A 15,953-nucleotide genomic window follows, 5' to 3' on the forward strand; every position below is an offset into this window, starting at 1 on the left:
CACCTGCCAGGAGCAGCACAGACACTCAGTGCTGCCTGGGGACCTCCCGAGGCCCTGCCAGCCTCTGTGGTGGGGCTCCATGGGGCAGGCAAACCCCAACGGCCCCAGCCCATGCCAAGGGGGGAGGTCTGCTAGCTCAAGCTGCCCCGAGCACCCCCGCACCTATGAACCCTGACCAAACGAACGAGAATTCAGCTGAAACCCCCAAATCGTTCACGCAGAGACCAGGAGGAGCATCTCTCCTACAACAGGTCCCCTGGGTCTGAGTTACCCTCCCCAAGGGCATCCAAGCCCTGTGGGCTGGTCATGCCACAGCCTGCCCCAGGCTTTGCTGCAAGGGGACAGGGATGCTTTGGGGACACTCTTTGGCCCTCCCTGGGGCTGTGCTAAGCAGTCAGCCCCTTGGCCCTGCGGGGTTGACCCCGGTGCTCCCCTCAGGGCCACGCTGGTGGCACGGGGACCAATTCAGGGCCCCTTGGGACCCCCAGACCTCTCACTGGGGCTCCTCCAAGGGCAGGCGGCTCTCCTTGCCCTCCCCAGTATTGCTGCCAGGGGATGGGGCTCCCTTCGGCTCCACCCGGGCTCCCCTCAGGCCACCCCTGGCCCTCCACACGTTCCCTGGGGCTCCCCGGAAAGGATGCGCCCCGGGGCGGGCTGCCCCGAGGGGATGGGCCCGGGGGATGGGCCCGGGGGAGGCACGGGGGCCGGCGGCTGCGGGAGGGGGGTGCGCCGGGCAGGGCGGTCCCGGTTCCGGTGCTGGTCTCGGTGCCCCGGCAGAGCCGGGACGCGGGGCGGGCGCGGCCGTGTCGGTGGGACCCCGCGGGGCGGTGCCGGGAGGACGGTACTTAAGGCGGCGGCGCGGAGCGGGCGGCCACGCCGTGCCCATGGCTCTGCCGAGCGGCGCCCGGGCGCTCCGCGCCGCCGCCCGCCTGGGCTTCCCCTCCAGCCGCCCGAGGTCCGCGCCCGCCGCCGCGCCCCGCGGGGCCGCTCCGCCGCCGGCCGCGGGCAGGGGAGCGCGGCCGGTGCCGCCGCCGACCGCTCCTCCGCGGGGTGCGGAGCGCGGGCCGCCGCCCGCCGTGGATTTCGGGAACACGCGGGAGGCGTTCCGCAGCAAGAGCAGCGCCGAGCTGCTGCGCGGGCTGCTGGTGCTGGGGCTGTGCGCGGTCGGGCCGCTGGTGGAGCGCAACCGGGAGGTGGGTGGCGGGGGGCGCGGGCCCCTGGTCGGCGGGGCTGCGCTGCGGGAAGGGGGGATGCTGGGCCGGGGCACGGGGGTTCCCGCTCCGGCTGAGGTGCGGGCCTCGAGGGCTGCCCGCTCCGGGAGGGATGCTGGTCCCCAGCCGGGCTGCGGGTTGTTGCTCCGGGGGTTGCCGGACCCCGATCGGGGGGGCTGCCGCGCCGGGAGGGCAGCGGTCCCCAGCCGGTGGGGGACTGGGAGGTCCGGGCCTGGGGTCTCGTTCCGGTGCGGGGCGCTGAACTGCCGCTGTCCCGCAGCTGCTGCAGCTGTGCCGGCGGGTGCTGGGGCGGGCGCTGTTCGAGCGGCTGATGAAGATGACCTTCTACGGACAGTTCGTGGCCGGGGAGGACCAGGAGGCCATCAAGCCGCTCATCCGGCGGAACCAGGCGTTCGGCGTGGGCGCCGTGCTGGATTACAGCGTGGAGGAGGATCTGAGCACCGAGGAGGCCGAGCGCCAGGAACTGGAGTGAGTGCGGGGCCGGCGGGCGGGGGGCGGTGGGGCCGCGCGGCGGGCGCGGGACTTGGCCGCTCTGCTATTGGCTGTGTCCGCCCATCCCTCCGTCCCCATTGGCTGCGGAGCCGCTGTTGCCGTGCGTCACGGCCCCGCCCCCGCGGCGCGCCCGGCATCGTCCCCCCCGCCGCCACCGCCCCCCGGAGCCGCCCCCAAGCACACTGGGTCCTGCCCTCCCCCCGTGCTGCTCCGTCCACCCTCCTGCGCACCCCGAGACGCTGCCCACCCCTGTGCTGTACTTAAGGCGGGGTGCTGCCCCCCCCGTCCCCTTCCCGCTGGGGTGCTGCTCATCTTGTCCCCCTTTGTTTTACCTCCACTGGGGTGCTGTCCCCTCCCCTGCATACAGTGGGGTTACCGCCCCCTTTCCCCTTGCGGTGCTGCTCCCCCGTCCCAATTCCTCTTCCCCCCCGGACTACTGGCCCCTCCACCACCCTGCTGCCCGCCTCCCATTCCTGCCCCTCCATCCCCCACCACGACACGATGACACCTCCCACCATCTCCGCTGCCCTCAAGCCGGGGTGGTGCCCCCCAGGTTGCACCCCCTTCCCGCACTGCTCCCCACATCGCGGGCAGCCTTTGCCAGCCCCCCGCTCTGCCAAGGGCAGGCGCTGGCCCAATGCTGCCAGTAACTTTGCTACTGGGCTCCAGTTTCGGGGGACTCCACCCACCTGATCAGTGTCCCCCCCATCCAGGACAAGGGTGGCCCTGCCGGGGGGTGCGGGCTGGGGACACAGCGCTCCCCCAGGCAAGGCTGCAACAGCCCTGTACCCCTGTTCACAGCTGGGGACGCTGGACAGCTGTCACACGCTTGTGACATGGTATTAAAAATACCGTGTAAATGGCTGTTTGGGGGGATGTGCAAGTGGGGTTCCAGGTGGCTGTTGCTGGGCTCCTCCCACTGCTGCCAGGAGCCTTATCTCTGCTCCCCAGCAGCGCTGCTTATCAGGACTGCTGCTTGCCGCGGCGGGTGGCACTGTCCCTCACTGCCCGCGGTCCCTGCCTGGCAGCGGGTGTGGGACCTGCCCGGGGGGCAGGCAGGGCTGTGCCCATCCCAGACTCTCGCATTCTGCGCTGCAAACTTCATTTTGCTTATATAAAAGCTTCAACATACCCCCCTGCAGCCCCGCTGTGGGGTGCGGGCCGGCTCTTCTGGAGGCGCAGAGCGGCGCTGCTCTCAGAGTGGTCAGTGCACATCGCTCGGCGTTCCGCGGGGCCGCGCTGGCCCCGCCTGACCCGGTGCTGCTGGTGCTGCCATCGCTGCTCTTTGGTCTGGCTGTGCCTGTGCCAAGTGCTTCCCTGTGGGTGACCAGGGAGGCCTTTCACAGGCTGGCGTTGCCTGCTCACAGGGTGTCGGTGGTTTGTGAGCTGTCTGGGCTGTGTTAGCCCCCCCGGGGCAGATTTTGGGGGTTGCATGTGTGGAGTCCTTGCTAGATGAGCTCTGCCTGTCCTGCGTGTGTCATTCTCACCCAAGATCACTTGGCAAAGCCACACGCCGGATTCCATCCTCATGCCTCCCAGTGCCACTCTGCCTGGGTACCAGTGCCATTTGTTCCAACAAATGGGCGGGGGACAAAAACGCCATCCTGGCGATCACCCTGGGATGCCATGGAGCAGGGACAAAGCCCGGGGGAGGTGTGGGTGGCATCAGAAGGGCTGTGTTGAACCCTGTCATATGCCAAGCATTGCCCTGGGTCCTCCTTGGCTCCATTCTGGTGCAAACCCTCAAATTACTGGTGCTTCTGCCAGGGATGGTGCTGAGCTGGGCTGTGTATGGTTGAGGGGGATGAGTGGTCCAGGGCTGGTGGCTGCTGGACTGTGGAGCCACATCCTTCCCTCCTGTGAGTGCTCTGGGAGGCAGAGCTGCAAACCAGATGCAGCCGGTGGGTTTTATGGCCTCCTGGTGCCATCTGCTGTTGTTTCCTGCAGGCAGCCCATGCTGGGCTTACCAGTGCAGCCTGCTCTTCTGGAGCCAGCCGGGAATACCAGCAGGGAAATGTCCTTTTGTCCCCAGCAATGGGCCCTGGCCGCTCCCTGTGTCGCTGTCTGCTCAGGCACAGCCTCACGGTGTGAGCAGGCACCAGCTTGTCCTGCCCGGGCTGCACCCGGAGCTCCGGCAGCTGGTCCAGGAGTCCTTGCTCTGTGCTGGAGGCTGCTGCCCAGCCATGGTGATGCAGCTGGAATGCTGTGTCCTGGGTGCTGCTCTGCTCCCGGGGTGCTCCGGGATGCCTGCAGCCCTGGGGGGTGTGGAGAGGTGACACTACAGCCGGGCAGGGGCTCCTGCTCCCTGTGGGGTGAAACAAGGAGCCTCCCCATCATGGAGTTGATTGTGATCCCCTTGCAGCCACGGGGACATTGCTGGCCCATGGGCTGGGGTTGTCCTCACATGGGCAGGGACAGTCAGACACTCTGAACAGCTCTGCCATGCAGTGCGTGGGCTTCACTTCCCACAGGGGTTTCTTGTGTGGACACCTGGTATCCGCCCCGCGTGGGACTGCGATCCAGCCTGGCCAGTCGGCCTTGCAGAGCTGCCGTCTCCCCCGTGCTCCTGTCCCCCGCGCTCTGCCTGTGCCGCGGCTGCCCGGGACCACGGGGCGGTTTCTGCTGAGGTTGGAGCTGTGCAAGGAGCGGGTCCTGCGGTGGCCCTGGGCTGCTGCGTGCTGGGAGCTCACTTGCTGCGCACTTGAAGGACTTTCTTCTGCCAAGAGCTTGGCATTATTCCCACCTGCAGGGCTTTAAGCATCACCCATAGCTCTGGTCTAGGCTTCATGTGGCCATGAGTTTTCCTTTGGATGTGGTAATTCAGGGGCAACTTCTCCCTGGTGTTCCCTCCTGTGTTTTCCCAGACCCATTTGCTGATGAGCAAAGAAAATATGTTGTGCTTGTGGCACCTTCCTGGTAACCTCCAGAACCAAAGGGATTATCACCTACTTATTTCTGACAGCGGTGCCTCTGTGCTTCTCCCGAGACAGTTTATTTGAGCCTGACCAATAACTTTTTGAAAGCCTCAGTCTGCTGTGTCAGCTGCATTACTCTTCCCAGCAATTCAGCAGGCTGCATCGAGTCTCCAAAACCCTCTTTGCAGCACTTGAAGGATCCACTCTGTGCATACTTTGGGTGGGTGTGAGCTCCCAGGTCCTGACTGTGCCTTGCAGGGGCTCCTTCCAGGTGACAGCCGGCCAGACGCCTTCGGGCAGTGCTGGAGATGTGTCCTGCTCCAGGAGACCTGCTCTTGGTTTGCAGAAGGGGTGGCCAGGTACAAACTGGGTTAAGAGGCCCTTGGCTGGTGTTAGGAGTGGTTCTGCTGGCCGAGACCAGTATTGCAAAGGAAGCAGATGATGTCCAGGAAGAGCAATTTCTTCAGCTGGAAGCAGCTTCCTGCGTTTTGCGGAACAATAAAGCAGCACCATGGCAGTGCCTCGAATGCCCGCTCAGGGGGAAGGGCTCGGTACAGTCATGTGGCAGGAATGCTGCTGGAGAGGGTGTGTTTGTCTTCAGGAACACAAAACACTTCAAATTCAAGGGTGCTGTTTGCTCGTTAAGCTCTGCGTGCTCATCCTGGGCAGGTCGGAGGAGGTTTCGCTCCCTGCCACTTGTCTCCAGTGTCAGAAGCAGAGTGCTTTGGGATTCAGAGCCACGCTGCAGCTGGGGCCTGCCTGCAGGACCCATCTCTCAACATGTCCTCAGCTGAAGTCCTCACTGCTCCAAGGGGACCTTCCACCCGCTGCGGGCTTTGCTGTCACATCCCTGTGTGATGTCTCTTCCTTCCTTTCCTCCAGCCCCTGTCCTCAGGGTAGCAGAGTCCCGCAGCAGAGCCTGTGCTGCCACTGCTGCCCATGAGCTCCGGCTGCTCCTGCCCCAGTTCACCCTGGGTTTGCTGAGATTTGAGCCAGCGGGGCTGTTCCTGGCTCCGGGGAGCAGGAGGGAAAGGCTTGTCTCTGCTTGTTTATGCTTCCAGCAGCTCCTAATCCCTGTCACAGGGTTTCCATGAGGGACAGCATGTTCTGGGCCCATGCCACGTGCCTTTCTGCTCTGTTGTGCGAGTCCTCTGGCCCCGGATGGCTGGCTTTGCTGCGTGCCCCACCGTTTGGCACGGCCGGTTTTGGGACAGTGGCTCTGAGGCGGAGATCTTCCGGAGGAGGTGGCTCTGCCGTCACCCAGGGCTGCTCTCCAGGCACCAGCAGTGCTCCTGGCTGAGCCCCGACTCGGCGCACTGGGTGCCGGGTGTTGTGTCAACAGGAAGGCTTAGCTGCTCAAGGAGGATCTCGTGACTTGGCTGGCATCCCCCAGGCTGTCAGAGCCCTGTTATCTCTGCAGCAAAGGCTTGGAATTACATCTGAGGTCAGCTGAGTTGAAGCTGAAACTTTCTTTGTACGTTGTTGGCCGATGCCAAGGCACAGAGGACCTGCAGCAGGGCATCCTGCGCTTGGCGCGCCCTGGGCCTGGAGTTGCTCCTTGCTTCATGGCCTGCAAGGTAGGGAGCGTTGGGTTGAGGTTGGTGCCACCACCGTGAGGACTGTGGGCTGGCGTGCTGGAGATGGAGCGCCCAGCCCCAGCAGGGCTGGCCTTGTCCTGGGCTGTGCCGTTTGAGAACAGCTCCAGACCTGGGACAGAGCATCTCCCTGCGCTGCCCCAGCGCCTCCTGCTGACACTTGCTGGGTGTTGAAAGCCCCTTGCTTTCCACGGGTAGGTTTGGGGCATCTGACCTGCCAGCGGAGCTTGTGCTGAGCAGCGTTTGATCCATTGGCGATGGGATGGCGAGGGAACAGCAGGGTCTAGGGGAGCCTCTGAGCTGCCCCGGCCACCAGCAGGGGGTTGTGGGGGGTTGCTGACCTGGCCCTTACCTTCCCTGTTTCTCTTCTTAGCTCCTGCACCTCTGCAGCCGAGAAGGAGACAGGAGGTGAGTGACCCAGCCTCTCCTGCTGACAGGAGACAGCCTGAAGGTCCAGCTCAGCTGGGCCTGGCGTGGGGGAAGGACTCAGCCCCCATAACCTCAAAACATGAGCTGAATGAAGAACATCTTGGTTCTTGGCCAACCCTGCTCCTCAGCAAAGGCTCGGCCTCCGCTTGTGCACGGAGCAGGCAGGGCGCGTTGCAGCCCTCGGCCACTCTTTTGATGCCCAAGCTGGAGCCCCTCTCCCCCGCGCCCGCAGCAGAAGCTCCTGGGGAGGCTTGTAGGAGCTCGTCAGGGCTGCGTGGCCCATCTCCATCCTCTTCCACCCCAGGAGCCGAAAAACGGGAGAAGCAATACCGAGCGCATCGGGGGTTTGGGGATCGCCGCGGTGGAGTCATCAGCGCCCGCACGTATTTCTATGCCAATGAGGCCAAGTGCGACCAGCACATGGAGACGTTCCTCAGCTGCATTGATGCCTCAGGTAAGTGCTCCATGTGTCCTGAGCAGCTCCACTGTGCCTGGGGACCGCAGGGACCGTGCAGCCCCCACCATGCCTCGGGTACCTCCTGCCTGCTCGCCAGCCCTGTGTCTGTGGCTCCATGCAGGTGCCAGCTCGCAGGACGGCTTCTCGGCCATCAAGCTGACAGCGCTGGGCAGACCTCAGTTCCTGGTGAGTGCCAGGGCTGTGAACGGGGAAGGTGGGGGGCAGGCTGTGGAGGGAGGTGTTTTGGGGTGCTGGGCTTGCAGCAGAGAGGGCTGGGCACCCACAGGCTGTTCCCTGCATACCTAAGACCACCCTGGAGACCCTACCTCAACTTTTGGGGACACATGAAGAACTCAGAAGTTTAAAAGTCCCAGGATGGGGGCATGGGGGTCTGTGCTGCTGGGCTTGGCTCCTGCTATAGGGCCAGGATCTGCCTCAGGCTGGCTGTGATCATGCAAAGTCCTGGCGCGACAGGAGGCTCCAGCACGGGTGCATCACCTCGAGCTCTGTCCCCACAGCTGCAGTTCTCAGAGGTGCTGGTGAAGTGGCGGAGGTTCTTCCACCAAATGGCCGCGGAGCAGGGCCAGGCCGGGCGGGCAGTGCTGGAGATGAAGCTGGAGGCGAAGAAGCTGCAGGTGATGTCCAAGGGAGGAGGCTGTGCTGCCGGGGTTGCGCTGCTGGAGGTGGCCGGTGGCTGCAGAGGTCCCAGAGCAGCCCTGGCCTGGGACACCTCTGATCCTGGAGCAGTGAGACCCCTGTAGCCCCTTGGTACTGATGCTCCTTTTGGTGGCAGGAGGCCCTGGCCAACCTCAGCGTCGCAACCAAGGCGGAGAGCCAGCGCTGGTTCACGGGCGAGGAGCTGGGCGTGAGTGGGTGAGCTGCCTGTCACCTGGGGGTGCTGCGGGGTGGGGACACAGGGCTCCTTGTCCCTGTGCCTGGGCTCAGCACCGCAACCAAGTATAGAGGAGGTTTGGGTAGCGGTGACAAAACAGGTCAGGGTGGCACGTTCTATGCACCCTGCTTTTGCTGGTGGGGGCCGCGAGCTGGTAGAGACCCCCCCTACCCCTGCAAGACCCCAGTACAGACCAGTCTCTCTGCTCCCAGCACTGTGGACCTGCTGGACTGGAACAGCCTGATTGACAGCCGCACCAAGCTCTCCAAGCTGCTGCTCATCCCCAACATACAGGTGGGCACCCATCTGTGCTGCCCCCAGAGCCGCCCCGCGGGGAGGACACTGGGAGCTGGGGTGGCTGGTGCTCGCTGGTGGCCGCGGTGCTGTTTGGCACCCGTGCTGCCAGAGCCTGGCCATGCTGTGACCCACCAGCAGCCCCCGGGCTGGCGGGGGGGCAGCCTGTGCGCTGTGCTGGGGGCTGGCGTGGGGGCAGCGCTGGGGACGGGCTGTTCCTGCCCCCGCGGGCAGCGCTGGCCACAGGCAGGTCCCACAAGCTGCTCTCATTTCAGACTGGGCAGCTTGAGCCTCTGCTCTCGCGCTTCACCGAGGAGGAGGATCTGCAGATGAAGCGGATGCTGCAGCGGATGGACATCCTTGCCAAGGTCGGGGATACTGGGGCTGGAGGAGCTGGGCATGGGCGCTGCCAGAGACAGGGAGACACGTAGCAGACAGCCCCATGAACCCAACATGCATGTCATTGAACCCCCAGAGAGCCACGGAGAAGGGCGTGAGGCTGATGGTGGATGCGGAGCAGAGCTATTTCCAGCCAGCCATCAGCCGCCTCACCCTGGAGATGCAGCGCCGCTTCAACAGGGATCGCGCCATCATCTTCAACACCCACCAGTGCTACCTGAAGGTGAGGTCTGGCTGGGCAGGAAGGACCTGCTGGAGCAGCTGATGGAGAGCTGAGCTCCTGCAGCCATGGCGGTGCGATGGCACAATGCCAGGCTGGCTGCCTCCAGTCATGGGGCAGTTAGAGAATCACAGAATGTCCTGAGTTGGAAGGGACCCACAATGATCATCAAGTCCAACCCCTGTCCCTGCACAGGACACCCCACAGGTCACCCCGTGTGTCTGAGGACGTTGTCCAGCGTCTTCTTGAACACTGTCAGGCTTGGGGCCGTGACACCTCCCTGGGGAGCCTGTTCAGTGTCCAGCACCTCTGGGTGAAGAACCTTTTCCTCACATCCAACTGACCCTCCCCTGGCACATCTCCTGCCATTCCCTGGGTCCTGTCACTGTTGCCAAAGAGCTCAGCCCTGACCCTCCTGCTCCCCGGGTGAAACTGCAGCCCCGTGAGCTCTGCCCTCAGTCTCCTGTGCTCCGGCTGAACAAACCCAGGGACTTCAGCCGTTCCTTGTACGGCTTCTGCTCCAAACCCTCCACCAGCTTTGTAGCCTCTTCTGGACACTCTCCAGTAGTTTAATGTGCTTTTTATCCTGTGGCACCTGGTGTGGTGACCTTGTGCCATCTCTTCCATCTGGTCCCAGGAGGCTTATGACAACGTGGCGGTGGACCTGGAGCTGTCACGCCGGGAGGGCTGGCACTTCGGCACCAAGCTGGTCCGCGGCGCCTACATGGAACAGGAGCGGGAGAGGGCGGCCGAGATTGGCTATGAGGATCCCATCAACCCCACCTATGAGAAGACCAGCGAGATGTACCACAGGTACACACACACACCACAGCCCCAGCCATGCTCCTCCCTCCCGTCCCACCGGGCATGGGCTTGTGCAGCCTCACCACACAGCCCGGTACTGTCTGACAGGTGCCTGGACTATATCCTGGAAGAGATCAAGCGCAGCCCGAAAGTCAACGTGATGGTGGCATCTCACAATGAGGACACGGTGAAGTTCACCCTGCGCAGGTGGGTGAGGCTGTATGGTGTGGCAGGGACCACGGGCTCGAGGGACGTGGGGACCCAGCGGAGCTGCGGTGAGATGTGCTGGGGCTTGCCAGGGCTCCTGTGTGCTCACCCAGTGGGATCCCAGCTCCCATCGGGTGCTCAGGGCTTCAGCTGCGGTGCAGCACGGTACCCACAGGGCCTGCAGAGCTGGCCCCGTTCCCCAGCCCAGAAGCTGTTTTCAAAACCAATGCCTCAAGTCCTCACATCCCATCATTTGTCTGGGACGTGGTCAGTGCCGTGCTCTCGTACTTGGAGATGGTCCCCGCTTCTCTGGTGGGATGGGCTGCCCCGTCTGCTCCACTGTCTCTGTTCTTCCCCAATGCTGAAGCTTGGCTTGCAGGATGATGGAGCTTGGGATCCATCCCTCGGAGAAGAAGGTGTACTTCGGGCAGCTGCTGGGCATGTGTGACCAGATCACCTTCCCGCTGGGTGAGTGGGGGGCTTGGCAGATGTGCTCCTGCCCCAGCCTGACCCCTGGGGTCTCCCTGAGCAGCTGCTGGGGGTGTGAAGGAAGGATGGAGCCAGGCTGGGGGCTGTCAGGGCAGTGCTGGCTGAGGACGGAGCTTTGTTGCCTCTTCCCCAGCTGTGTGGAGTGCTGTGACCCCCACATGGGGGGATGTAGATAAGGGCGTAGATGGAGAATCACATTAGTCTCCTAAAAGCTCCATGAGACTGTGATGGCTGGGCTGGGAGGTTCCTGCTTTGGGCTATGAGCTGAGATCAAGGTGGTCCTAACTGGGGCAGAGCCTGATCCTGGCAGCCCACAAACCCCTCGTGTAGCTGCTCAGTCTGGGAGCATTGGGAGGTGCACACGAGTCCTGGGCTCTGCTGCTGTGGTGGCAACAGCCGCTTGTCCTCTCCTGCGCCGCGAGCCCAGGCAGCGGAGCAGAGCGCCCAGGGACAGCGGGACGTGCCAGGGCCAAGGCGGCGCGGCTGGGGTCAGCTCCCGCCCCCTGCCCGCACCGGTGTCCGCGGGGGCCGGGCCGGGCCGTGCTCCAGCCTGGACGTTGCTCTGTCCTGGAGTTCCCCTCGCAGGCGGGTTTGGCTGCCTGTCCGCAGCCTCCTCTGCTCATGCTGGAAAAATGTGTTAACTTGATGTTTCTGGTTGAACGCTTCTTGAATTGGCCCAGCCCTGGCTGCCGACATTCCCAGGGCTCCCGGTGACCCCGGCGTGCTCGCCCGCCGCGTTCCTGGGCTGCCGGTGCTGGGACACGCTGCTCCGCGGGCAGTCTGGGCTGTGCCCGGCTGGTGCCGCTCCCGGGGACACCGGGTGCCCAACCGCTGCCCCAGCGCTCCTGCCACGGTGCCCCCTCCATCGGCACGGCTGAGGGGCTCAGAGAGATGGGAGCCAGGGGACGCTTTTTCCTATTTTTTTTTCTTTTTTTCTCCTCTTTCTTCCATTTTTCTTGGTTTTCTTTTTTTTCTTTTTTTCCCTTTCCTCCCCCCTTTTTCTTTCTTTCGTGGTACTTCCCTGACCAGCCTCTCCCTCCAGGTCAGGCTGGCTTCCCTGTCTACAAGTACGTGCCCTACGGCCCGGTGGACGAGGTGCTGCCCTACCTGTCCCGGAGGGCCCTGGAGAACAGGGGCTTCATCCAGAGAGCGAAGCGGGAGCGGGAGCTGCTCTGGAGGGAGGTGAAGAGGCGGCTCCTGGCCGGCAGCCTCTTCCGCCGCAGCCCCTGACCCGACCCGGGCAGCCCGCCGGGGGCTCCTGTGCCTTCACCTACAACCACTGCTGCCACTCCCCGTCCTGGTTCTGCTGCAGTTTTCCCCCCCCAGCACCCTTTGTCATGGGAGGGGACGCATTCTTGTTGCTGTTCTGGAGATCACTGCTATGGGATTGTCCCAGCCGGGGCTGCCCGAGGGCTGTCCCTCTGCCAGCCCGGGGGTTCTCCAGCAGTGCCTGCCCTGGGCTGTCTCAGGGGAAACACTGGGGCTCCCCTGCCAGCCCCCCACCCTGGCGATCACCCTTCCAGGGTTCTCCCGGTGCAGGATTGCACAGAGAGATCCGGCCGCCTGCTTTGTGCCACGGGCTCAGGTCCAGCATGGGCTGGGTGGCCTGGGGACAAGCTGGCATTGGTCAGAATCTCCTCCAGCCTCTGCCAGGGCTTGGTCTCTTCTAGCTCTGTGGAGGTAGGTGCCAAACCAGAGGCCACAGTGACCACTGAAGAGTCACTGAGAGGACCTGTCCCTGCAGCCTGTCCCAGGGTTCCCTGGCTGGACAGGTCCTGGGCAGGAGCATCGCACCAGGCTGAGCAAAGCCCAAGCTGCTCGGGGTGCCCCAGCACCCATCCAGCGGGGCAGGGCGGCCGAGGGGAGCGGGCCGGCCCCGGCCCCGCGCTGTTCCTGCCCCGGCCCCGCGCTGTTCCTGCCCCGGCCCCGCGCTGTTCCTGCCCCGTCCCTGCGCTGTTCCTGCCCCGTCCCCGCGCTCCCTGGCCCCAGTGATGACCGGGGTGTTGGCTGCATGGGAGCACCAGGAGCTGCGCCAACACTCAGCTCCACCGTACACTGGATTTGCAGAGAACTGTGATGATTAAATCATAAGTGTTCTTGCTTCTGTCTCTCTCTTGGAGTTGCTGGGCAACACCATCTGTCCCCAAGCTGTGCTTCAATGCCCTGGTCGCAAAGTGGGGTTGGTGCCTGAGCCAGGGCTTGGGGAAAGGAGCCAGGGAGGGGCTGCAGCAGGTGAGGCCAAACTTCCCTGGGCTGGGGCATGGAGAAGCGGTGGAGCTGTGGTGCGTTTGGGCTCGGGGGAGCCAGGAGTCCTGGAGCACGCTGTGAGGTGGGGTGGCAGCTGGAGGAGAGCCTCTCCCCAACCTGCCATCTGCTTCTGGGGCGCTTGCACCCTGCAGGCTTTCACTGCCTCCCGTTGGGGGCAGGATTTTGTGGGCTTGTTTTGCCTCTGCAGGACCACAAGCATCTCTGGGCTTTCCTGCCCAGCAGCTGAGGCAGGGTCTGCTTTTTCCCTGAGCCTGTTCCTCTGCTGCTGGTGAGCCACCCCCAAGCCAAAGGGGTGAAATTCAGGGTTCCCAGAGATGTTCCCCCTCTGGCTTTTCTCCAGCTGTGACTCCCAGGCCTTAAAAACCACCTGGGGGAGCAGGGAGCGTGGCTGCAGCACGGCGGCAGGGCTGCTGGTATTTGAAAGCAGTGCTGGCACAGGCAGCAGCTGCGCCCCTGGTATTTTGGGGAGGATGTGCTGCCAGCCCGGCGCTGCCTCTCCAGCCCGTGCCGGGCGCTGTGGCGGTGGCACAGAACACGCTGCTGCCCACGGCCGGCGCTCTGCCGCTGTGCTGGACCCAGGGCTGGATGCACGAGCAGCTGTTGCCAGCTGCAGGCTTCTGCAAAGCCCCCCGGGCACCTGCACAGCTATCGCAGGAGCGGCTGTTGCAGCCCCCGTAGCAGCAGCTTTGCGCATCTGTACAGAGCCCTCTTTTTGGAGTTAACCCCCTCCCCAGGCCCTTTCAGGACAGAAAGGTCTGCAGCATGTCTCTGCGGTGCACGTGCTGCTGTTTGCAGGGCTGCGTGTGGGGTCAGGGTGCAGGGAACCGCCTCCTGCCTCCCAAGGCACTGGATGCCCTTTCAAACCCCCAAATCCCCACGTTCCCAGCAACCGTTATCCACACCCAGCCAGCAAACAGCAAGTGCTCCTCTCATTTCTGGGTGCATTGACCCGACCAAACCCTCCCTATATATATCCCTAACCCTACCTATATATCTCAGGCTTTGCCCACCCTACTCCGTTCTAGCTTTTGCAGCTGGAAGCTGTTTTCTGCCTGTCCCGAAGGCAGGGGAGCCATGACCGGTGGCGGGTGTGCCGGCAGCGCGGGCTGCAGCGCGCGGGCCGCAAGGATGCTGGCTGCAGCAGCAGGGGGAGTTGCAAGGGGAAAGAGCCGTGTCCTTGCAGCAACCATCTCCACAGCCCTGCGCTCGAACGCCGCGAGCAGCCCGAGCGCGCACGTGAGCTGCGGCTTCTCCCGAGGAGCAGAGCCCGGCTGTGTCCCGGCGGGTGGTGACAAGCACCTCAAATCGCATGACTCCCCGCTGCCCCACCGTGCGGTCCTGCTCGCTCAAACAGCTGCGGGGGGTTTGAACCGTTGGCAAAACAATGTATTTTTCCTTAGTTTGGTCTTCAGAAATACTATAGTACCGATGTTTCTTTTTTTCTCTGATATTTTCCAAAACACAGTCCAACAGGGAGGCAAGTACCTGGTGGGTCATTTCCAGCCTGAAATCCGAAAAGGGAACTGCAGATGGTGGTGTGATGGAAAGCCTCCTGCCACGCTTGCAGGGTGCTGGCACAGGCAGCGGCCGCACTGGGAGCGGGATGGACGGCTGGTACCCATGGGATGGGTTGGACAGCTGGTGCCCATGGGATGGGATGGACGGCTGGTACCCATGGGACGGGATGGACGGCTGGTACCCATGGGATGGGTTGGACAGCTGGTACCCATGGGACGGGATGGACGGCTGGTACCCATGGGATGGGTTGGACAGCTGGTACCCATGGGATGGGATGGACGGCTGGTACCCATGGGATGGGATGGACAGCTGGTACCCATGGGACGGGATGGACGGCTGGTACCCATGGGATGGGATGGACGGCTGGTACCCATGGGATGGGATGGACAGCTGGTACCCATGGGACGGGATGGACGGCTGGTACCCATGGGATGGCATAGACAGCTGGTACTCATGGGACGGGATGGATGGCTGGTACCCATGGGATGGGATGGACAGCTGGTACCCATGGGACGGAATGGATGGCTGGTACCCATGGGATGGGATGCACAGCTGGTACCCATGGGATGGGCAACCCCAGGGCAACCCCAGCCAGCCCAGGCCTGAGCACCATCAGTCCTCCCTCCACCTCCTCCACGCAGCATCCTCAGCAGCTTCTCTGGCTACCAGAGGGACCAGCTTATCTCCCTGGCTACAGCCCAACTTCTGCCCTCGTGTGGGTCAGAACTGGTGAAAACAGAGCAGCAGCAGCATGGGATCTGCTGCCTGCAGGCACAGAAAACTGTTTACTGAAGCAAGAAAACAGCAGAAATCAAACGCATCCTTGCACAAAGCAACAGCAGGGAAAGGTGTGGTGGTGTGAGCCCGCCCTGGCTCATCGGGAACAGGGCAGAGGAGCACCAGGCACAGATGGGGGTGATGGAAAGAGCTGCTGGGAAGGGAATCCCAGTTACGGAAACAGCCGGAGCAAGGCCACAGCTGCAGGTGGGCACAGCTGCAAGGGGATGCGAATACCAAGCCCAGCTTCCTGCCCAGCCTGGGAGTGACCTCCTGCCCAGCCTGCGTCCTCAGACAGACAGCGGTGCTGAGCTCAGCCTGGGGCTGAGGGACACCCCAAGAGACCTCACTGCAGCCAAGTCACCGTGGTCTTGGTGCTCCTGCTCCAGCCATGGGGGCCAAGCAGGGACACCCCGGTGTTTCTGGGCACCCTCCAGACAGGTCCAGCAAGCCAGAGGGGCGGAACAGGGAGACAGGGATGTGGAGGCAGGGGAGGCTGGGCAAGGGATGCTGCTTCCTGGTGCTGCTGCCAGACAGGGGACTGGGGGCATGTGGAAAGTGCTGTGGCTGTAGAGGGGAAAACGGGGGCTACACAATGGTCACAAGCCCATTTGAAAGCTCAGGTCTGAAAAGGAAAGTTGTTGGGTTTAACCACCAGACTTCCTCTGCATCAAGGGTGCTGCCACTGGGATGTCAGCCACAATGTGCACAGGGCATGGGGAAAAGGCAGCCTTGGGCATGGTTACTGCCATTTCAGTCCCCACTGGTGGCCCAACACCAACGTCGCTCACTGGGAAGCAGGAACACATTCAGCTTTGCCTTCCCAGCTTCACACCACAGAGAGTCCTGACTGTTCCCTGCTGTGGCATCACACGTGCAAAGGGCACGGGCCAGTCTCTGAAAGCCAATGCCAAGAACACGTTTGCAGGAGGCAGTCTTGCAGATGTGAAACCGCCTGTGCACTT

At 63.4% G+C, this 15,953-nt stretch overlaps 1 protein-coding gene across 1 annotated transcript; it reads left to right on the forward strand.

The window, feature by feature from the left end:
* The first annotated feature begins 472 nt into the window (after nucleotides 1–472).
* Nucleotides 473–14,123, forward strand: LOC309446580 (proline dehydrogenase 1, mitochondrial-like). Its single transcript, XM_082066443.1, has 14 exons — nucleotides 473–1,193; nucleotides 1,492–1,700; nucleotides 6,608–6,642; nucleotides 6,968–7,117; nucleotides 7,242–7,306; nucleotides 7,639–7,755; nucleotides 7,914–7,993; nucleotides 8,225–8,306; nucleotides 8,582–8,674; nucleotides 8,782–8,928; nucleotides 9,563–9,738; nucleotides 9,838–9,936; nucleotides 10,316–10,404; nucleotides 11,468–14,123. Exons 1-14 carry the CDS (start codon nucleotides 681–683, stop codon nucleotides 11,653–11,655), a joined length of 2,043 nt encoding a protein of 680 aa, XP_081922569.1. The 5' UTR covers nucleotides 473–680; the 3' UTR covers nucleotides 11,656–14,123.
* Nucleotides 14,124–15,953: the final 1,830 nt, after the last annotated feature.

This window comes from Streptopelia decaocto (genome assembly GCF_964273445.1).
Source record: "Streptopelia decaocto genome assembly, chromosome: 15".
Taxonomy (NCBI): domain Eukaryota; kingdom Metazoa; phylum Chordata; class Aves; order Columbiformes; family Columbidae; genus Streptopelia; species Streptopelia decaocto.